General features: G+C 40.7%; 1 protein-coding gene across 4 annotated transcripts in view; it reads right to left on the reverse strand.

Moving 5' to 3' along the window:
* The window catches only part of LOC135504325 (E3 ubiquitin-protein ligase MIB2-like), a 90,061-nt gene extending 77,838 nt beyond the window's left edge, over positions 1 to 12,223 (reverse strand). For 2 of the 4 annotated variants that reach the window (XM_064922779.1, XM_064922777.1), the window contains exon 1: positions 3,660 to 3,794. In XM_064922779.1, the coding sequence (XP_064778851.1) occupies positions 3,660 to 3,726 (67 nt within the window). In that variant the 5' untranslated portion in view covers positions 3,727 to 3,794. Of the gene's footprint in view, positions 1 to 3,659; positions 3,795 to 4,793; positions 4,991 to 12,088 lie in introns of those variants that run through there. The other 2 variants (XM_064922780.1, XM_064922781.1) reach the window with 2 other exon arrangements.
* Between the last annotated feature and the right edge of the window lie 2,272 nt (positions 12,224 to 14,495).

A 14,495-nucleotide genomic window follows, 5' to 3' on the forward strand; every position in this document is an offset into this window, starting at 1 on the left:
AAAGTACAGCACAGTAGAGCTCAGTAGAGTACCAGTATAGCACAGTAGAGTTCAGTAGAATACAGTTCAGTTTAACACAGTACACTAGTGTACTCAACTCCAGTGTGCTCTGTACTGAACTCTACTCTTCTTTACTGTACTCTGTGCTATACTGAACGATACTCTACTTGACTGTACTGTCCAAACTTGTGAACTAAAGTGGTTTGCCACTACTATGAGTTCCCATTGTAGCCAATAAAATTGCAGATTTTTTTGGTAAATTCCATTAACGCAACGAGTTTTAATCACATAATTCATAAAAAGTTTATCAGTAAAAACACCAACTAAATTGATAGGTATACCTTTACTTGTTACTTCTGTGAACCTTCATTATCCTCCCTCATGAGGGAGAGAAATTAGAAAATATATCTTAAAGACGTGGGTTTTTGGTAACAGAATTAAGGCACAAGGCAATGTTTAAATTTACAGAAGTTAGAAAAAAAAGTCTCAAATTAAATATAAGTGTTGATGTTAGTTGGCTGGAGTCTTCCACACTATTGTGTTTTAATGCATTTCAAATACCTTTTAAGGCTTTTTCTGGTATGTTTCCTTTCCAACTGTTTGACCCGAAATTAAAGCCTTTGATTATTCATCATTTTTAAGGTGGAAAGTGGTTGGAAAATGTACATGTGCCTTCATTTCTCCAAAATAGAGACCGCTTTCATTTGATACCCAAGTTGACATGTTCCTATGGACTTCACATATTGGTGCTCATGGGTCCTTTTACATGGAAATGACCTGGACAAACTTAATTTACCATTTCAGGCTCATGACTTCCCTTGTTTTTGATTTGGTGTAGCTTACTGTTCAAGACAAATATTGACCGTTTACATTGAACCAGTGACAGAAGACATATTCCAACAGGAATAAAGAAGGTACTTTCTAGAAAGTGGGACTAACACAATAGAATGTTGGACAAGGCAAATTCAACACTACAATGGGGGGTGCACAGACAGTGAAATGGTTATTCCGTCATCCAAATTTAGGCTATACATCAGGGGTACTCAAGTACTATTTGAGAAAGTCATGTCACACAAATGTCCTAGGTTGCTAAGGTCCGACTGGATATTGTCATTTGTCGGAGTAGTTACAACAACCCCCACTTTGCAAGCCATGACACCCCAAACTATTATACTGTTCACACCCCTTGTTGGCAAAGAGACATTTTTTACATTTCCAAGCTCATTTCCTGAAATTCTACACATTTTGCCATGGGTCAGAGAAAATGTTACAGCTTTAAAGCCAATTTTCTGCAATTATACCAATTTCGCCATGTCTTATGTTCATATGATACCAGGGGTCGAGACCCGACTGGAGTTCCTATTTGTATGCATGTAAGTACAGGGCATTCAGAAAGTATTCAGACCCCTTGACTTTTTCCACGTTTCGTTACATTAGCCTTATTCTAAAATGGATTACATTAAAAACATTGTCCTAATTAATCTAGACAATACACCATAATGACAAAGCGAACAGGTTTGTAGAAACTTTTGCAAATGTACTAAAAATAAAAACCAGAAATACCTTATTCATATAAGTATTCAGACACTTGGCTATGAGACTCGAAATTGAGCTCAGGTGCGTCCTGTTTCCATTGATCATCCTTGATGTTTCTACAACTTGGAGTCCACCGGCGGTAAATTCAAATGATTGGACGTGATATGGAAAGGCACACACGTCTATATAAAAGGTCCCAAGGTTGACAGTGCATGTCAGAGCAAATACCATGCCATGAGGTCAAAGGAATTGTTCCTAGAACTCAGACAGGATTGTGTCGAGGCACAAATCTGGAGAATGGTACCAAAAAAATGTATGCAGCATTGAAGTCCTCAAGAACACAGTGGCCTCCATCATTCTTAAATGAAAGAAGTTTGGAACCACCAAGACTCTTCCTAGAGCTGGCCCTCCGGCCAAACTGAGCGGTCCTCAACTGGCTGCTTCATTTAAATAGTACCCGCAAAACACGTCTCAACGTCAACAATGAAGAGGCGACTCCGGGATTGCTGGCCTTCTGGGCAGAGTTCCTCTATCCGGTGTGTCTTCTTTTGCCCATCTTAATCTTTTATTGGCCAGTCTGAGATATGGCTTTTTCTTTGTAACTCTGCCTTGAAGGCCAGCATCCTGGAGTCACCTCTTCACTGTTGACGTTGAGACTATTTAATGAAGCTGCCAGTTGAGGACTTGTGAGGAGTCTGTTTCTCAAACTAGACAACATAATGTACTTGTCCTCTTGCTCAGTTGTGCACCGTGGCCTCCCACTCATTCCATTCTGGTTAGAGCCAGTTTGCGCTGTTCTGTGAAGGGAGTAGTACACAGCGTTGTACGATCTTCAGTTTCTTGGCAATTTCTCGCATTAAATAGCCTTCATTTCTCCAAACAAGAATAGACTGACAAGTTTCAGAAGAAAGTTATTTGTTTCTGGCCATTTTGAGCCTGTAATCAAACCCACAAATGCTGATGCTTCAGATACTCAACTAGTCTAAAGGCCAGTTTTATTGCTTCTTTATTCAGAACAGTTTTCAGCTGTGCTAACAATTGCAAAAGGGTTTTCTGATGATCAATTAGCCTTTTAAAATGATAAACTTGGATTAGGTAACAACGTGCCATTGGAACAAAGGACTGATGGTTCCTGATATGAGCCTCTGTACACCTATGTAGATATTCCAGAATTTTTTTATCTGCCGTTTCCAGCTACAATAGTCATTTACAACATTAACAATGTCTACACTGTATTTCTGATCAATTTGATGTTATTTTAATGGACAAAAAAAAGATTATTTCAAAAACAAGGACATTTCTAAGTGACACCGAATTTTTGAACGGTAGTGTATATATACACACATACATACAGTGTATTCGGAAAGTACTCAGAACCCTTGACTTTTTCCACATTGTTATGTTACAGCCTTATTTTTAAAATGCCAAGAGTGTGCAAAGCTGTGATCAAGGCTGTCCAAGGGTGGCTACTTTGAAGAATCTGAAATATAAATATATTTTGATTTGTTTAACGTTTGTTACTGCATGATATCATATGTGTTATTTCATAGTTTTGATGTCTTTATTATTCTACAATGTAGAAATTAGTGAAAATAAAGAAAAACCCTTAGGTTTTTAGGTGTTTCCAAACTTTTGACTGGTACTGTTTGTAAGCAAGGTATTTCTGATTTTTTTTTAAATTAATTTGCTAACATTTCTAAAACCCCGTTTTTGCTTTGTCATTATTGAGTATGGTGTGTAGATTTTAACATGTCATTTTAGCAAAAGGCTGTAACGTAACAAAATGTGGAAGGGAAGGGGAATGAATACTTCCCGAATGCACCCACCAAATTATTACTATAACTGACAGTCTAATTTCTCCCATCAGAAAGTGTTGTTACCACATGACATTACAGATCACCTACACAAACTTCTACAATGTCGCGTAGGAAATGAGTGTCTAATTTTCACATCAGAGCTTCTGAACCACTCTCAAACCACTTCACCACATAACAGACCTAAACACAAATCTCAACAGAAGCTTGAACAGTACCCAGTCCTACGGAGTATACCATTATTACTCTAAATAATGCAACCGTGAGCTACAGTAGTTTGTACACTTAAAGAGAGAGAAGTAAACTCACTTCCCATGATCTTCAGCCCATTCCTGAACATCTTGAAGAGCTCTATTCCAGAGTCACAGGACACCATGCGCAGCTTTGTGCTGTGTCAGTGCCTTGTCAATGTGACTAACTATGGACCAGTCATCCTGCTAACAGGAGAATAAATATGTTCCAGCAGTATCTCTACTATTTGTTTTGGGGTGAACTTTGCTCTTTGTTTTAGGAACTAACAGTTTTTGGTCTATTTTTCAAGGACAGAACATACTGGACTCACTATCTGTGACAACAAACAATGTAAAGAAATAAAGGTTTCTGTGAAAATGTGGAAGGGTTGTAGCAATTGCCTTGTTTAAATCCATTCAACACTGATCAGTTACAACAGTAGCTTTTGAACATTTACTGTAGGTGCTTAGATCAACCAAAATGTTCAGGGGAATCAAATTACCCGTGTAAAAGTATTATCATAGCTGGGCAAGACTTTTACTATGCATGATCAAATAGACTACCACTCATGTGAGAAATTAGTCTAATTCTACATTTCTAACGAATGTCACAGTTTTGGAATCTCAAACAACAGACTAGAGCTCTGCAAACATGTCTCGATAACACCTTTTGAGGTGCCAGAATATTTTCTCACTAGCCTGTTACGCAACAATTGTAGAAGGTAGTGCCTGTCTGGCCAAGCCTATCTGCTGGCTTTACTATAGTTTCCAACTACACATTGCACAATCGTAGTAGTGTAGATATTGTAGTATTGGTTAAATTGCTACGGTCTTTGTGCATATGCAAATATTTCACTGGTTGCCCTTTCTGCGTCCCCTAAGCAAATGGGGCAGTTGTCATATTTACCAATAAATAAATTAAGGTTTTCATGTTTCATTTTAGAGTGAAAAAAAATGTTTCCAGGTTACTGCCATGTTACCAAAAATACACTCCCTTAATTTTTGTGAACCTTCAAATCAAAACAATTTAATAGCTATAGCAACAGTAAAAGCAATAGGCTACATGCATTACCAATGTATTACCAGAAATATGATAAGGAATAACCTTACTGTCAGAATGTGCAGATAGTATTCTCATATCACCATGAAACTAGTGAAAATGTATTTAAATATTGTAGTACTGCTACATATGTGGTTCGGTTCGTAGGTTTACCTGTTGGAATAGACGCGTGGGGCACCGTCAGCAAGCCGAGAGACACAAAAACAGGGTAGGAGAGGAGGCGGCAGCCTCGGATCTGCACAAGATGGTGAAGACAGAGTTCTACAGCACCTCCTGGAACACCTCCAGTGAGATAGGTAGAGGGGGGGTGGGATCCTGGGGCTAGAGCCCTATGCTGTGGTGGACAGTGAACCAGAAGTTATGTAGCCGCATGCAGGCAGCGTTACGGCAGCAGCATCCTCCCTGTATTCAGCTTCTGTGTGGGTAATCAGAGCTGGAGGGCAGACAGGCAGAGTGGAGAGGGCCTTCCTGGAGGATGCGGCCAGCGTTTAGTCCTTTGTGCGCCGTGTCAGCAGGGATTATCGGAGGAGGAGGGCAGCGGGGAAAGTGGCTGCCCAGGCAGCGCACTCAGACCTGCGCTCATGCATGCACACACACGGACAGGCTTCTCTTCGGCTGCTAAATCCGTGTTCTCCCTCATCAACACACATGTGCGCGTGCGCATTTTACACACTGTGCTGCACAGCCTTCCTTTCCATGCCCCAGTGACACCTCTCTGTCTTTGCTGCCAGTGAGCAGACGGGCAAAGAACAGAGAAGAGGGGGAGGGGCAGCGAGAGCAGGGGAGGAGGAAGGGGGCAATGTGTTTGGAGAGGGGTTGTGCTTTTGGGGGGAAGAAAAGGGGCCATATGGAAGGAGACTTTATGAATGAGCACCTGCCATGGTTCCAATTTTCAATCATGGACTGTGAGTAGACCTGTGTGTGTTTCAAGTTATATTAGTTGTATGTATGGGATACACCATCCAACGAAATGCTTCCTTGTATGTTCCTTCTCGATAATGCAACAATAAGAAATAAAATATATAAATACAAGCATAAAGTAAATGGCTCAGTAGAATAAACATTTTAGCACAAGTATAAGACAGGAAGGCACAATTTATAGTCCAATATTTACATTTGTTTTGGGAGGGATTGGGGGGCAAGAGCTTAAATTGTGCAATATTTAGCCATCATTAATACTGTAATAATAAATACTGTGTGTGTGGAGATATAGCCAGGGAAGAGGAATAATGGGTGTGTGTTTGTTCTCACGCTTTGAACAGCACATGGTCATGGACAGTAATTCAATAATGTGGGCACAGCTGTGGAGGGCATGAACAAGACAGTACATTTTGCAGTCAGTCATTCTACAAACAGTCACATGAACAGGCTACTGGGTAGTTCCACCTCAAAAAGCACAAGAAAGAGGATTGACACCCAACATCTGAGATTGTTTATATAGTTAATAACAGATGTGATTAGAATTCCTGCAACATTATTTTGTTTAAATATAAGTTGATCTCTGAGAAATTAAGCTAATTGATTGCACCCGAATTGGCCATTTTCATTTATATGATTCAGGTAATATTCAATAAATATAGTACCCAACTTCTGATTTGGACCAAACGTCTTTCTACCAATGAGTAAGACACAAAGGAATCGCCCCAAACATCAAAAATCCCCCCACGGACCCCCACATTTCATGCCAATCCCACCAACAACCAGTATCAGTTCTCTATGTTTGACAACTAGTATGAGGCGGTGGCTTGTAGTATTGCTTATACATACTATGTAATGTATTCCCTGTTTTTTCCCCCCTGTTGAGAAATTAAAGATTGAAAGTAGTGTGAATGTACCTGTTTTTGACTACTAAATGCAGCAGTTCCTGCTATACCACTACACTATTGTGTTTGTTAAATAGATCACAACATTTCCTTTGCAACTTTGGGTAGAAACCTAATAGATTTGGCACATTATTCAAATACATTGTGTGGTCATCCTCACAATTCAAGCCAGTCCTCCATGAAAGCAATTTAATGTCATTCTCTTACCAACCTAATGCTTTAACCCAAACTCTTATTGAATAGTCCAACAAGTAGCTCTCCGAGCGGGCTATCCTTATGGGTCAATTCTCATATGAAGACTTTTCCTAGTCCAAAACGTTGATGGAGAAACGGGCTAGGGACTAAAATGTTGTGACAACTCTAATAGATGCCAATATCATCAACATTGTAAAACAAGAGTGTGTGTGTTTGGGACTTTTGTCATTGAAGACCTTAACATTGAAACCATTAGAACTGCTGTAGCCTAATGTTCTGCTTGTTCACCAAGAATGGTCTAACAGTAACTAATCCAGACCTTTTTTAGGGGCCATTTCTTGAACACAGATTAAGCCTAAAGAAGGACAAACTGAATTCATGGCTTGCTGAAATTACATGGAATGACTCACATGCTTTAATGAAGGACTAGGTTGAGTGGTATGCAGGGTGTGATTGTGGTAATGTTGAATTGAAATGACCTCCCGGATGACTGCCCCCCCCCCAAGCTGACACCATCTCTCAAGGAACTACACTGGGCTGTGTGCAAACTGGAAACCACATCCTGAGGCCACATTAATTGTAGCTGGGGACTTCAATGAAGTAAATCAGAGGAAAACGCAACCGAAAATCAGAATCTATGATTCAAGATTAGGAAATGTCCAGGTCTCCTCTGAGAATAGTATCAACGTATGTACACTAACTCGGTGACTGGGTTAATCAGGAAGTGCATAGAGGTTGTTGTTCCCACTGACGATTAGAATTTATCCAAACCAAAAAAACTTGGAAAGATGGTAGCATTCGTGCAAAACAAAGTGAGAACGCATTTAACGATGGCACGGTGACTGGGAACATGGACGTGTACAAAAAGACCAGCTATGACCTCTAAGGCAATCAAAGAGGCAAAACGACTCAGACACAAGACATATGTGGCAGGGACTCCAGACAATCATGGATTGTAAAGGGAAAACCAGCCACAGACACGTCGCAGACACAGGCCCTCGCTCCCAGATAAGCAACACACTTTCACCCGAAGGTGAGGAAAACATTGAGCCGGCGACGCAGCATGGGCCCACGTCGCCGGCTGTGTGCTCGCATTCTCTGTGGCCAAAGTAAGTAAGACATTTAAGCGTGTTAACCCTCGCAAGGCTGCCGGCCCAGACGGCATCCCAAGCCGTGTCCTCAGAGCATGTGCAGACGAGCTGGCTGGAGTGTTAACGGATATATTCAATCTCTCCCTATCCCAGTCTGTTGTCCCTAGTTGCGTCAAGATGTACACCATTGCTTTCTTAGATACAGGAACAAAGGTAACTGAACAAAATTACTTGTCATCATGAAGTGCTTTGAGAAGCTAGTTAAGGATCATATCACATCCACCTTACCCGACACCCACTACAACAGATCCACAGATGACAATCACCATTGCACTGCCCTATCCCACCTGGACAAGGTAAATGTTTTAATAAGACAACTAAAGTGGCCAAAAAATTAAGCTCATGAATCCACTTTACAAGGGGTATAGAGCCTAACTGGCATACATAAGCAGCACGTGAGTTTCAAGTTTGGGGAAGATAAAGGTGCATTTTTAATGCTGAAAATTATAAAAGTATTACATGCATAATTGTATTTGCAGTCACTTTTGATAATTGTGTTTTCCGCTAATGGAACATTTGCGCTCATAGCCTACTACCATGTGTGCATTGCTGCGCTTATAATGTGAAGAAATAGCCTAATAGTTTATAAAACATTTTAAGCTAAACGTTCTGATCTGTTGCATCAGCCACATTGCATAAAATAGGTTTTTTGATGCTAGTCTATTGCAAGACCTAAAAATCAAATGGAATGTTGTCACGTGCGCCCAATACAACAAGTGTAGGCCTTACAGTGAAATGCTTACTTACAAGCTCTTAAGCAACAGTGCAATTAGGAAAAATAAGTGTTAAGTAAAAAATAGAGAAGTAAAATAAACAAAATAAAAGAGCAGCAGTAAAATAAAAGTAACAAGGCTATATACAGGGGGTACCGGTACAGAGTCAATGTACGGGGGCACAGGTTAGTCGAGGTAATATGTACATGTAGGTAGAGTTAGTGACTACGCATTGATAATAAACAGAGTAGCAGCAGCGTAAAAGACTGGGTGGGGGGGAGAGGGACAACGCAAATAGTCTTGGTATCCATTTGATTAGCTGTTCGGGAGTCTTATGGCTTGGGGTAGAAGCTGTTAAGAAGCCTTTTGGACCTTGACTTGGCGCCCCGGTACCGCTTTCCGTGCGGTAGCAGAGAGAACATGCTATGACTAGGGTGGCTGGAGTCTTTTACAATTTTTAGGGGCTTCCTCGGACACTGCCTGCTATAGAGGTCCTGGATTGCAGGAAGCTTCACCCCAGTGGTGTACTGGGCCATACACACTACCCTCTGCTCGGCCTCTGACCGCAAGGCACTACAATTGCCGTACCGGGCAGTGATGCAACCAGTCAGGATGCTCTTGATGGTGCAGCTGTAGAATGGTTCGAAGATCTGAGGACTCATGCCAAATCTTTTCAGTCTCCTGAGCGGGAATAAGCTTTGTCGTGCCCTCTTCACAACTGTCTTGGTGTGTTTGGACCATGATAGTTTGTTGGCGATGTGGATACCAAAGAACTTGAAGCTCTCAACCTGCTCCACTACAGCCCAGTAAATGAGAATTGGTTGTTGATCATTGCTAGACAACCATTTGACAGAGCTAAAATAATAAATGTTGCACAATCCAGGTGTGGAAAGCTCTTGTTGATTCAAGAGTGTGAATACTTATACTTATGTAAATAAGATTTCTGTATTTCATTTAATAGATTTGCTACAATTTCTAAAAACATGTTTTCACTTTGTCATTAAGGGAAGATCGGTGAGAAAATAAATTCAGGCTGTAACAACAAAATGTTGAATAAGTCAATACTTTCTGAAGGCACTGTATTCCAGACTGACATTGCTCGTGCTGATATTTGTTAATTTCTTTCTTTTTGGATTATGCCTGTGTATTGTTTTATATTGTATTGCTTGGCATTAATGCACTAGTGGTGCAAGAAACAAGCATTTCACCTGCGATAACATCTGAAAATCTGTGCACGCGACCAATAAACTGATTAGGTTTTTAAAGAGTGCATTTACACAACTTGCTCTCTGCAAGAGATTTTGATCCCGGTGTGGTCTTGCGTGTCTGACGCAAGACCACACCGGGATCAAAATAGACTGGAAGTTTCAGGTGAAATATGGACCTATGCAAGATAAAAATGTGTCTCAAAGGGAATGGGTTATTGCTCATTGTCACAGGGGAAATGTGTCAACCATGACATTAAGCCCATCACAACCAAGTTTCAGCTTTATAGTAGGTGATAACCTAATAGTGACATTTTATTTGTTCTTGTGGCTTTTGATTCAGAGCCATGACCTTTGGATTGCTTCCATCCAGCTTTAGTACACTACGGAGTCATGTTCTATATAAACACACGTAATTTTCAGCACTTCCAAGTTAACAGATAGGCTTTAGCAGCCACAACATACAGTAGCCGCATCTAGGTAATACACAGAAACTGTCTAGGCATGATGCCTGTGGTTTATCAAATAGTGCTACATCCTGTATGATAGTGTATACACTGACAGCCTCATTGTCCCAATGCAAAATACAATTCGCTAGGCTAATATCAAACAATGGAGACAAAATAGACAGAAGCAGCAATGCACCACTCAAAAACAATTGATTCTAAGACCTCTTTATATAGAATGCTTGCTGAAAACAGCACCTGAACCACCATACCACCATTGCTCAAAGCAATTTTGTATTTGCATCACATTTTTGGGAAAAACCTTTGCAATAAAAAAAACCTGCTTCACAATAAATCATACATTTAGCCAGGCTAGACATTGTCCCATAAAGACAATCTTCTTCTTCTTCTTGTGATCTAACCTACCTCTAACCTACCCTTACAAACTTGTCTTTAAACAAAGGATTTCTGTCATTTCGGGCACACAATTGTCAAAGCCAAAAAGGTGGCCACCCCTCACTAGTTTGTCAGACAGAAATGTGACCTACTGTATGTCTGTCTCTATCCCTCTCACCGAATTGACCTCAAATATAGTCTAGGCACTATTCCGTCAAGTCTGTAATAGGCAAATGACTGAATCAAAGATGAATAGCGTACTGCATAGTTTAACAAAAGATTTGCAAGTTATGTAATTAGGCGCATTATTAAATTGAGTCATGGTTTAACAGTGTTGACAACATCAAATCCTGAGGCAATATTGCCTGCATCTTTGCACTGGATGAAGGAACAAGTATTTATTTTAGCTGAGGGGTATACAAATCATTGAGGGGTCATTGTAAACATTGGAATTGGGCAGCGATCAGAAATTATCACTCTCAAAATCATTACTTTTTAAAATCATGTGTTTCATTGATCACTGACAGTTATCACACTTCTGACACCAGGGTAAACCCATTCATAGACACTAATGTTACCATTAGCGCCTATTGATGATAGTACTGTGTCTTCTGGCCGGGACAGTTCTGTTATGGGCTTCGACTCGTTCTGAACGTTAAAACTCGTCGCTTGTGGTACGGTTTTGGAAATCGGCGAGGTATAATACAAATGAAAGGTTAAATCACTACACACCTTTATTCTGTTAGGGTTAGTGTTCGCACACGGTCATATCTCCATGATAGTTACAGTGAATGTTTACGGAAGACAGAGACAGCCACCCGTGCTAATTAGCCATCTAGCATGCTTTGAAAACCTATGCGTAAACTAACTGGGGAGGAGGTGTAGTTCCCCAAGTGAAGGAACAACGTAAGGATCTGTGCAAAACGGCTACATTAAGTGTAAATGTTTTATTTTAACGATTCTTTCTCGGTGATATGCCCATTATCTTTCATATGTTTCCAAAACCGTTTCGCAAGCAATTATCGACGTTTCTCAACTTCAAACCATAGTGCCGGGAATTGTAGTTCACATACAGCCAATCGTGGGCGAAGCTCACCTGCTACGCCCACTGCTGAAACCCCTAAGCATAATAAGGGTTTTCAATAATTAATACCAGTGAAGAAGCAGGCTCACCACCTGTTATTGAAACCAGTCTTACATATTAGTGTGTCAAAGACGGGTACGCCACATAATTGTCCTTATGGTTCAATACTAGGCTAGGTTTTAAATGTTTAAGTGGATCTGCATTACAATCCACAGTATAACATATAGTTGCCGGAATTGTATCATTTTCAATTGCCATGACATTGGGCGACAACTGCCAGTGGTACCACATATTGATACATTTGCTTCGTTAGTTAACATAAATTCAGTAACTACAGCTGGTAGTCCTGTGTGCTAGCTACCACACAGCTAGTTAGCGAACGCTACAATTTGAACGAATCTACTCGAAAACCATTTTTTGTCGTGCTTTCCTTACCTGACTCCAAATATTGAATCTGTGTTAACGTGTAATTCCATAACGGTGTCTATGATCATGGACTCCTAACCTGCTACGAAAAATCAAATCTGACTTTAATTTGACAAAAGCTGTATCCCCTCTAGCCATGACCCGCCCATACCACGAATTGTGGAGGATATATAGTGCGTCACATCTGGTTTTCATGCGCAGCAGTAGCGAGATGGCTACCCCTTGCGTAAGATGTACTTATTGCAGCTGTGTATGTATCCTTTAGGCATTAAATAAAAATAGTAATTTAACATTCAAACAGCCTGCCCAGAGAAGCAAAGTTTGTTCCCTGCCTCTTCGCTCTGGGAGACCTGTAAAGTTACACATTGATCTCCTGCTACAGTTCTCCCAAAGCATAAAGGCTACAGTAGCTAACGTTAGCTAGCAGGCGGAGACTTGGGCCAGCAAGTTAGGTAGCAGACGGAAGCTTGGGCCAGCAAGTTAGGTAGCTAACGTTTGCTAGCTGCACGTGCACAACACTCGCATGTTACTTTTCTCTACTAACATTTGACACGCGTGCGACATTAACTTTTATGGTCCTAGACTAATAGACTAGTGGTGTATTGCTGTGCTATAGTCTCCCCTGCCGATACACATCAAATAGTGGTCAGAGAGGGGCGTTCCAGAGAGGGTGTAATTGCAGACCGCGATTCCGGGCGGTTTCTGTTATGGGCGTTTCTTGATATCAAGTTATATCCGCTGATGATCGCCATCGGCCCGTGGCCGTTTCTTTTGCTGCAGTTAAAACACTTAATAAAAGACACAACATACCCCTCAGCTCTCAAATTAAGTGGACACTTCAGGTGACGTTTCATGACGTCGACGCGTATACACTTGCAGGGAAAGGGGGGAGGAATTTGTATGTATTATTAAACAGTAACAAGGGGGGAAGGAATTATTTTTAAATAGACCACCCTTGGCCAGAAGTTCGCCACTCGTTCATTCCGCGATGATTGTGTTTTCAGCCACCGGTAACTTGTGGGTGATTTATATTCGCAACAGTCAATTTATATTGGTTGCAACACACACTGCAACAAGGCAGTTAACCCACTGTTCCTAGGCCATCATTGAAAATAAGAATTTGTTCTTAACTGACTTGCCTAGTTAAATAAAGGTTAAAAATGAATTTTAAAAAAGACTCAAGGATCTGGCACTGATTGGACAAGAGGAAGATAAGATAATCGATGATGATTATTAGATAGGTTATGTTTCACACACACACGGTTGTTGCCCTGGTACTGACAGGCTAGGGACACACCTGCCACGAATTAAACTTATAGACACACAAAGTGTGAGAATGCATCTTTCCTAAATTTAATGAAGCATTTATAAGAATCAATGTCTATATATCAATAGTTTCACAGTACACAAGTAGTGTCAATCCCAGATTGTCTCTCCTTCACATAATCATATTATGTTTTACCTTTATTTGACTAGGCAAGTCAGTTAAGACCAAATTCTTACTTTCAATGATAGCCTAGGAACAGTGGGTTAACTGCGTCTGTAGAGGGGCGTCTGTAGAGGTCATCTGCTAGCACCGAGTACTTCGAGAAGAGACTATATTCCTGGCCTCAAGGTAGGAGACGCACAGTCTGAATGTACGTTATATCTGCTTAATTGACTTTCCTGTCTCTGGGTGTAGGTGGACGGCATAGACATTCTGTGTGTGAGGGAGTCCAAGTTTGCTGCAGACCACTGAAGAGCCTGGAAGTTGAACTGTGATTGGTTGTAGAACTGGAGAAGAGGAGTTCTGATTGGTGCAAAGATGGGAAAGTTATAACTGGTTTAAGAGCTTGAGGAGTGTTAAGAATAAATTTGTCTCAGACAATCTAATCCGAGAGCGATGAAAAGCTTCTAGTGTCACGTCAGTGTCTCTTCACTGACAGAGGGAGGCTATGTGACCAACAAAGAGAGACTACTCCAGTACAGAACTGCAACTGTTCCCAGTTTTAAATGAAATAGTACCTTCAAAACACCAGTCTGGCCTTCAGAGTTGCAAAGAAAAAGCCATATCTCAGACTTGCCAATAGGGAGTAGTACACAGCGCTGTACCGGGTGTTCAGTTTCTTGGCAATTTCTCATGTAATAGCCTTCATTTCTCAGAACAAGAATAGACTGACGAGTTTCAGAGGTCTTTGTTTCTAGCCATTTTGAGCCTGTAGTTGAACCCACAAATGCTGATGCTCCAGATACTCAACTAGTCTAAAGAAGGCCAGTTGTATTGCTTATTTAATGAGAACAACAGTTTTCAGCTGTACTAACATAATTGTAAAATGGTTTTCTAATGATCAATTAGCCTTTTAAAATGATCAACTTGGATTAGTTAACACAACGTGCCATTAGAACACAGGAGTGATGGTTGCTCATAATGGGCCTC

The sequence above is a fragment of the Oncorhynchus masou genome, chromosome 18 (genome assembly GCF_036934945.1).
Source record: "Oncorhynchus masou masou isolate Uvic2021 chromosome 18, UVic_Omas_1.1, whole genome shotgun sequence".
NCBI lineage: Eukaryota > Metazoa > Chordata > Actinopteri > Salmoniformes > Salmonidae > Oncorhynchus > Oncorhynchus masou.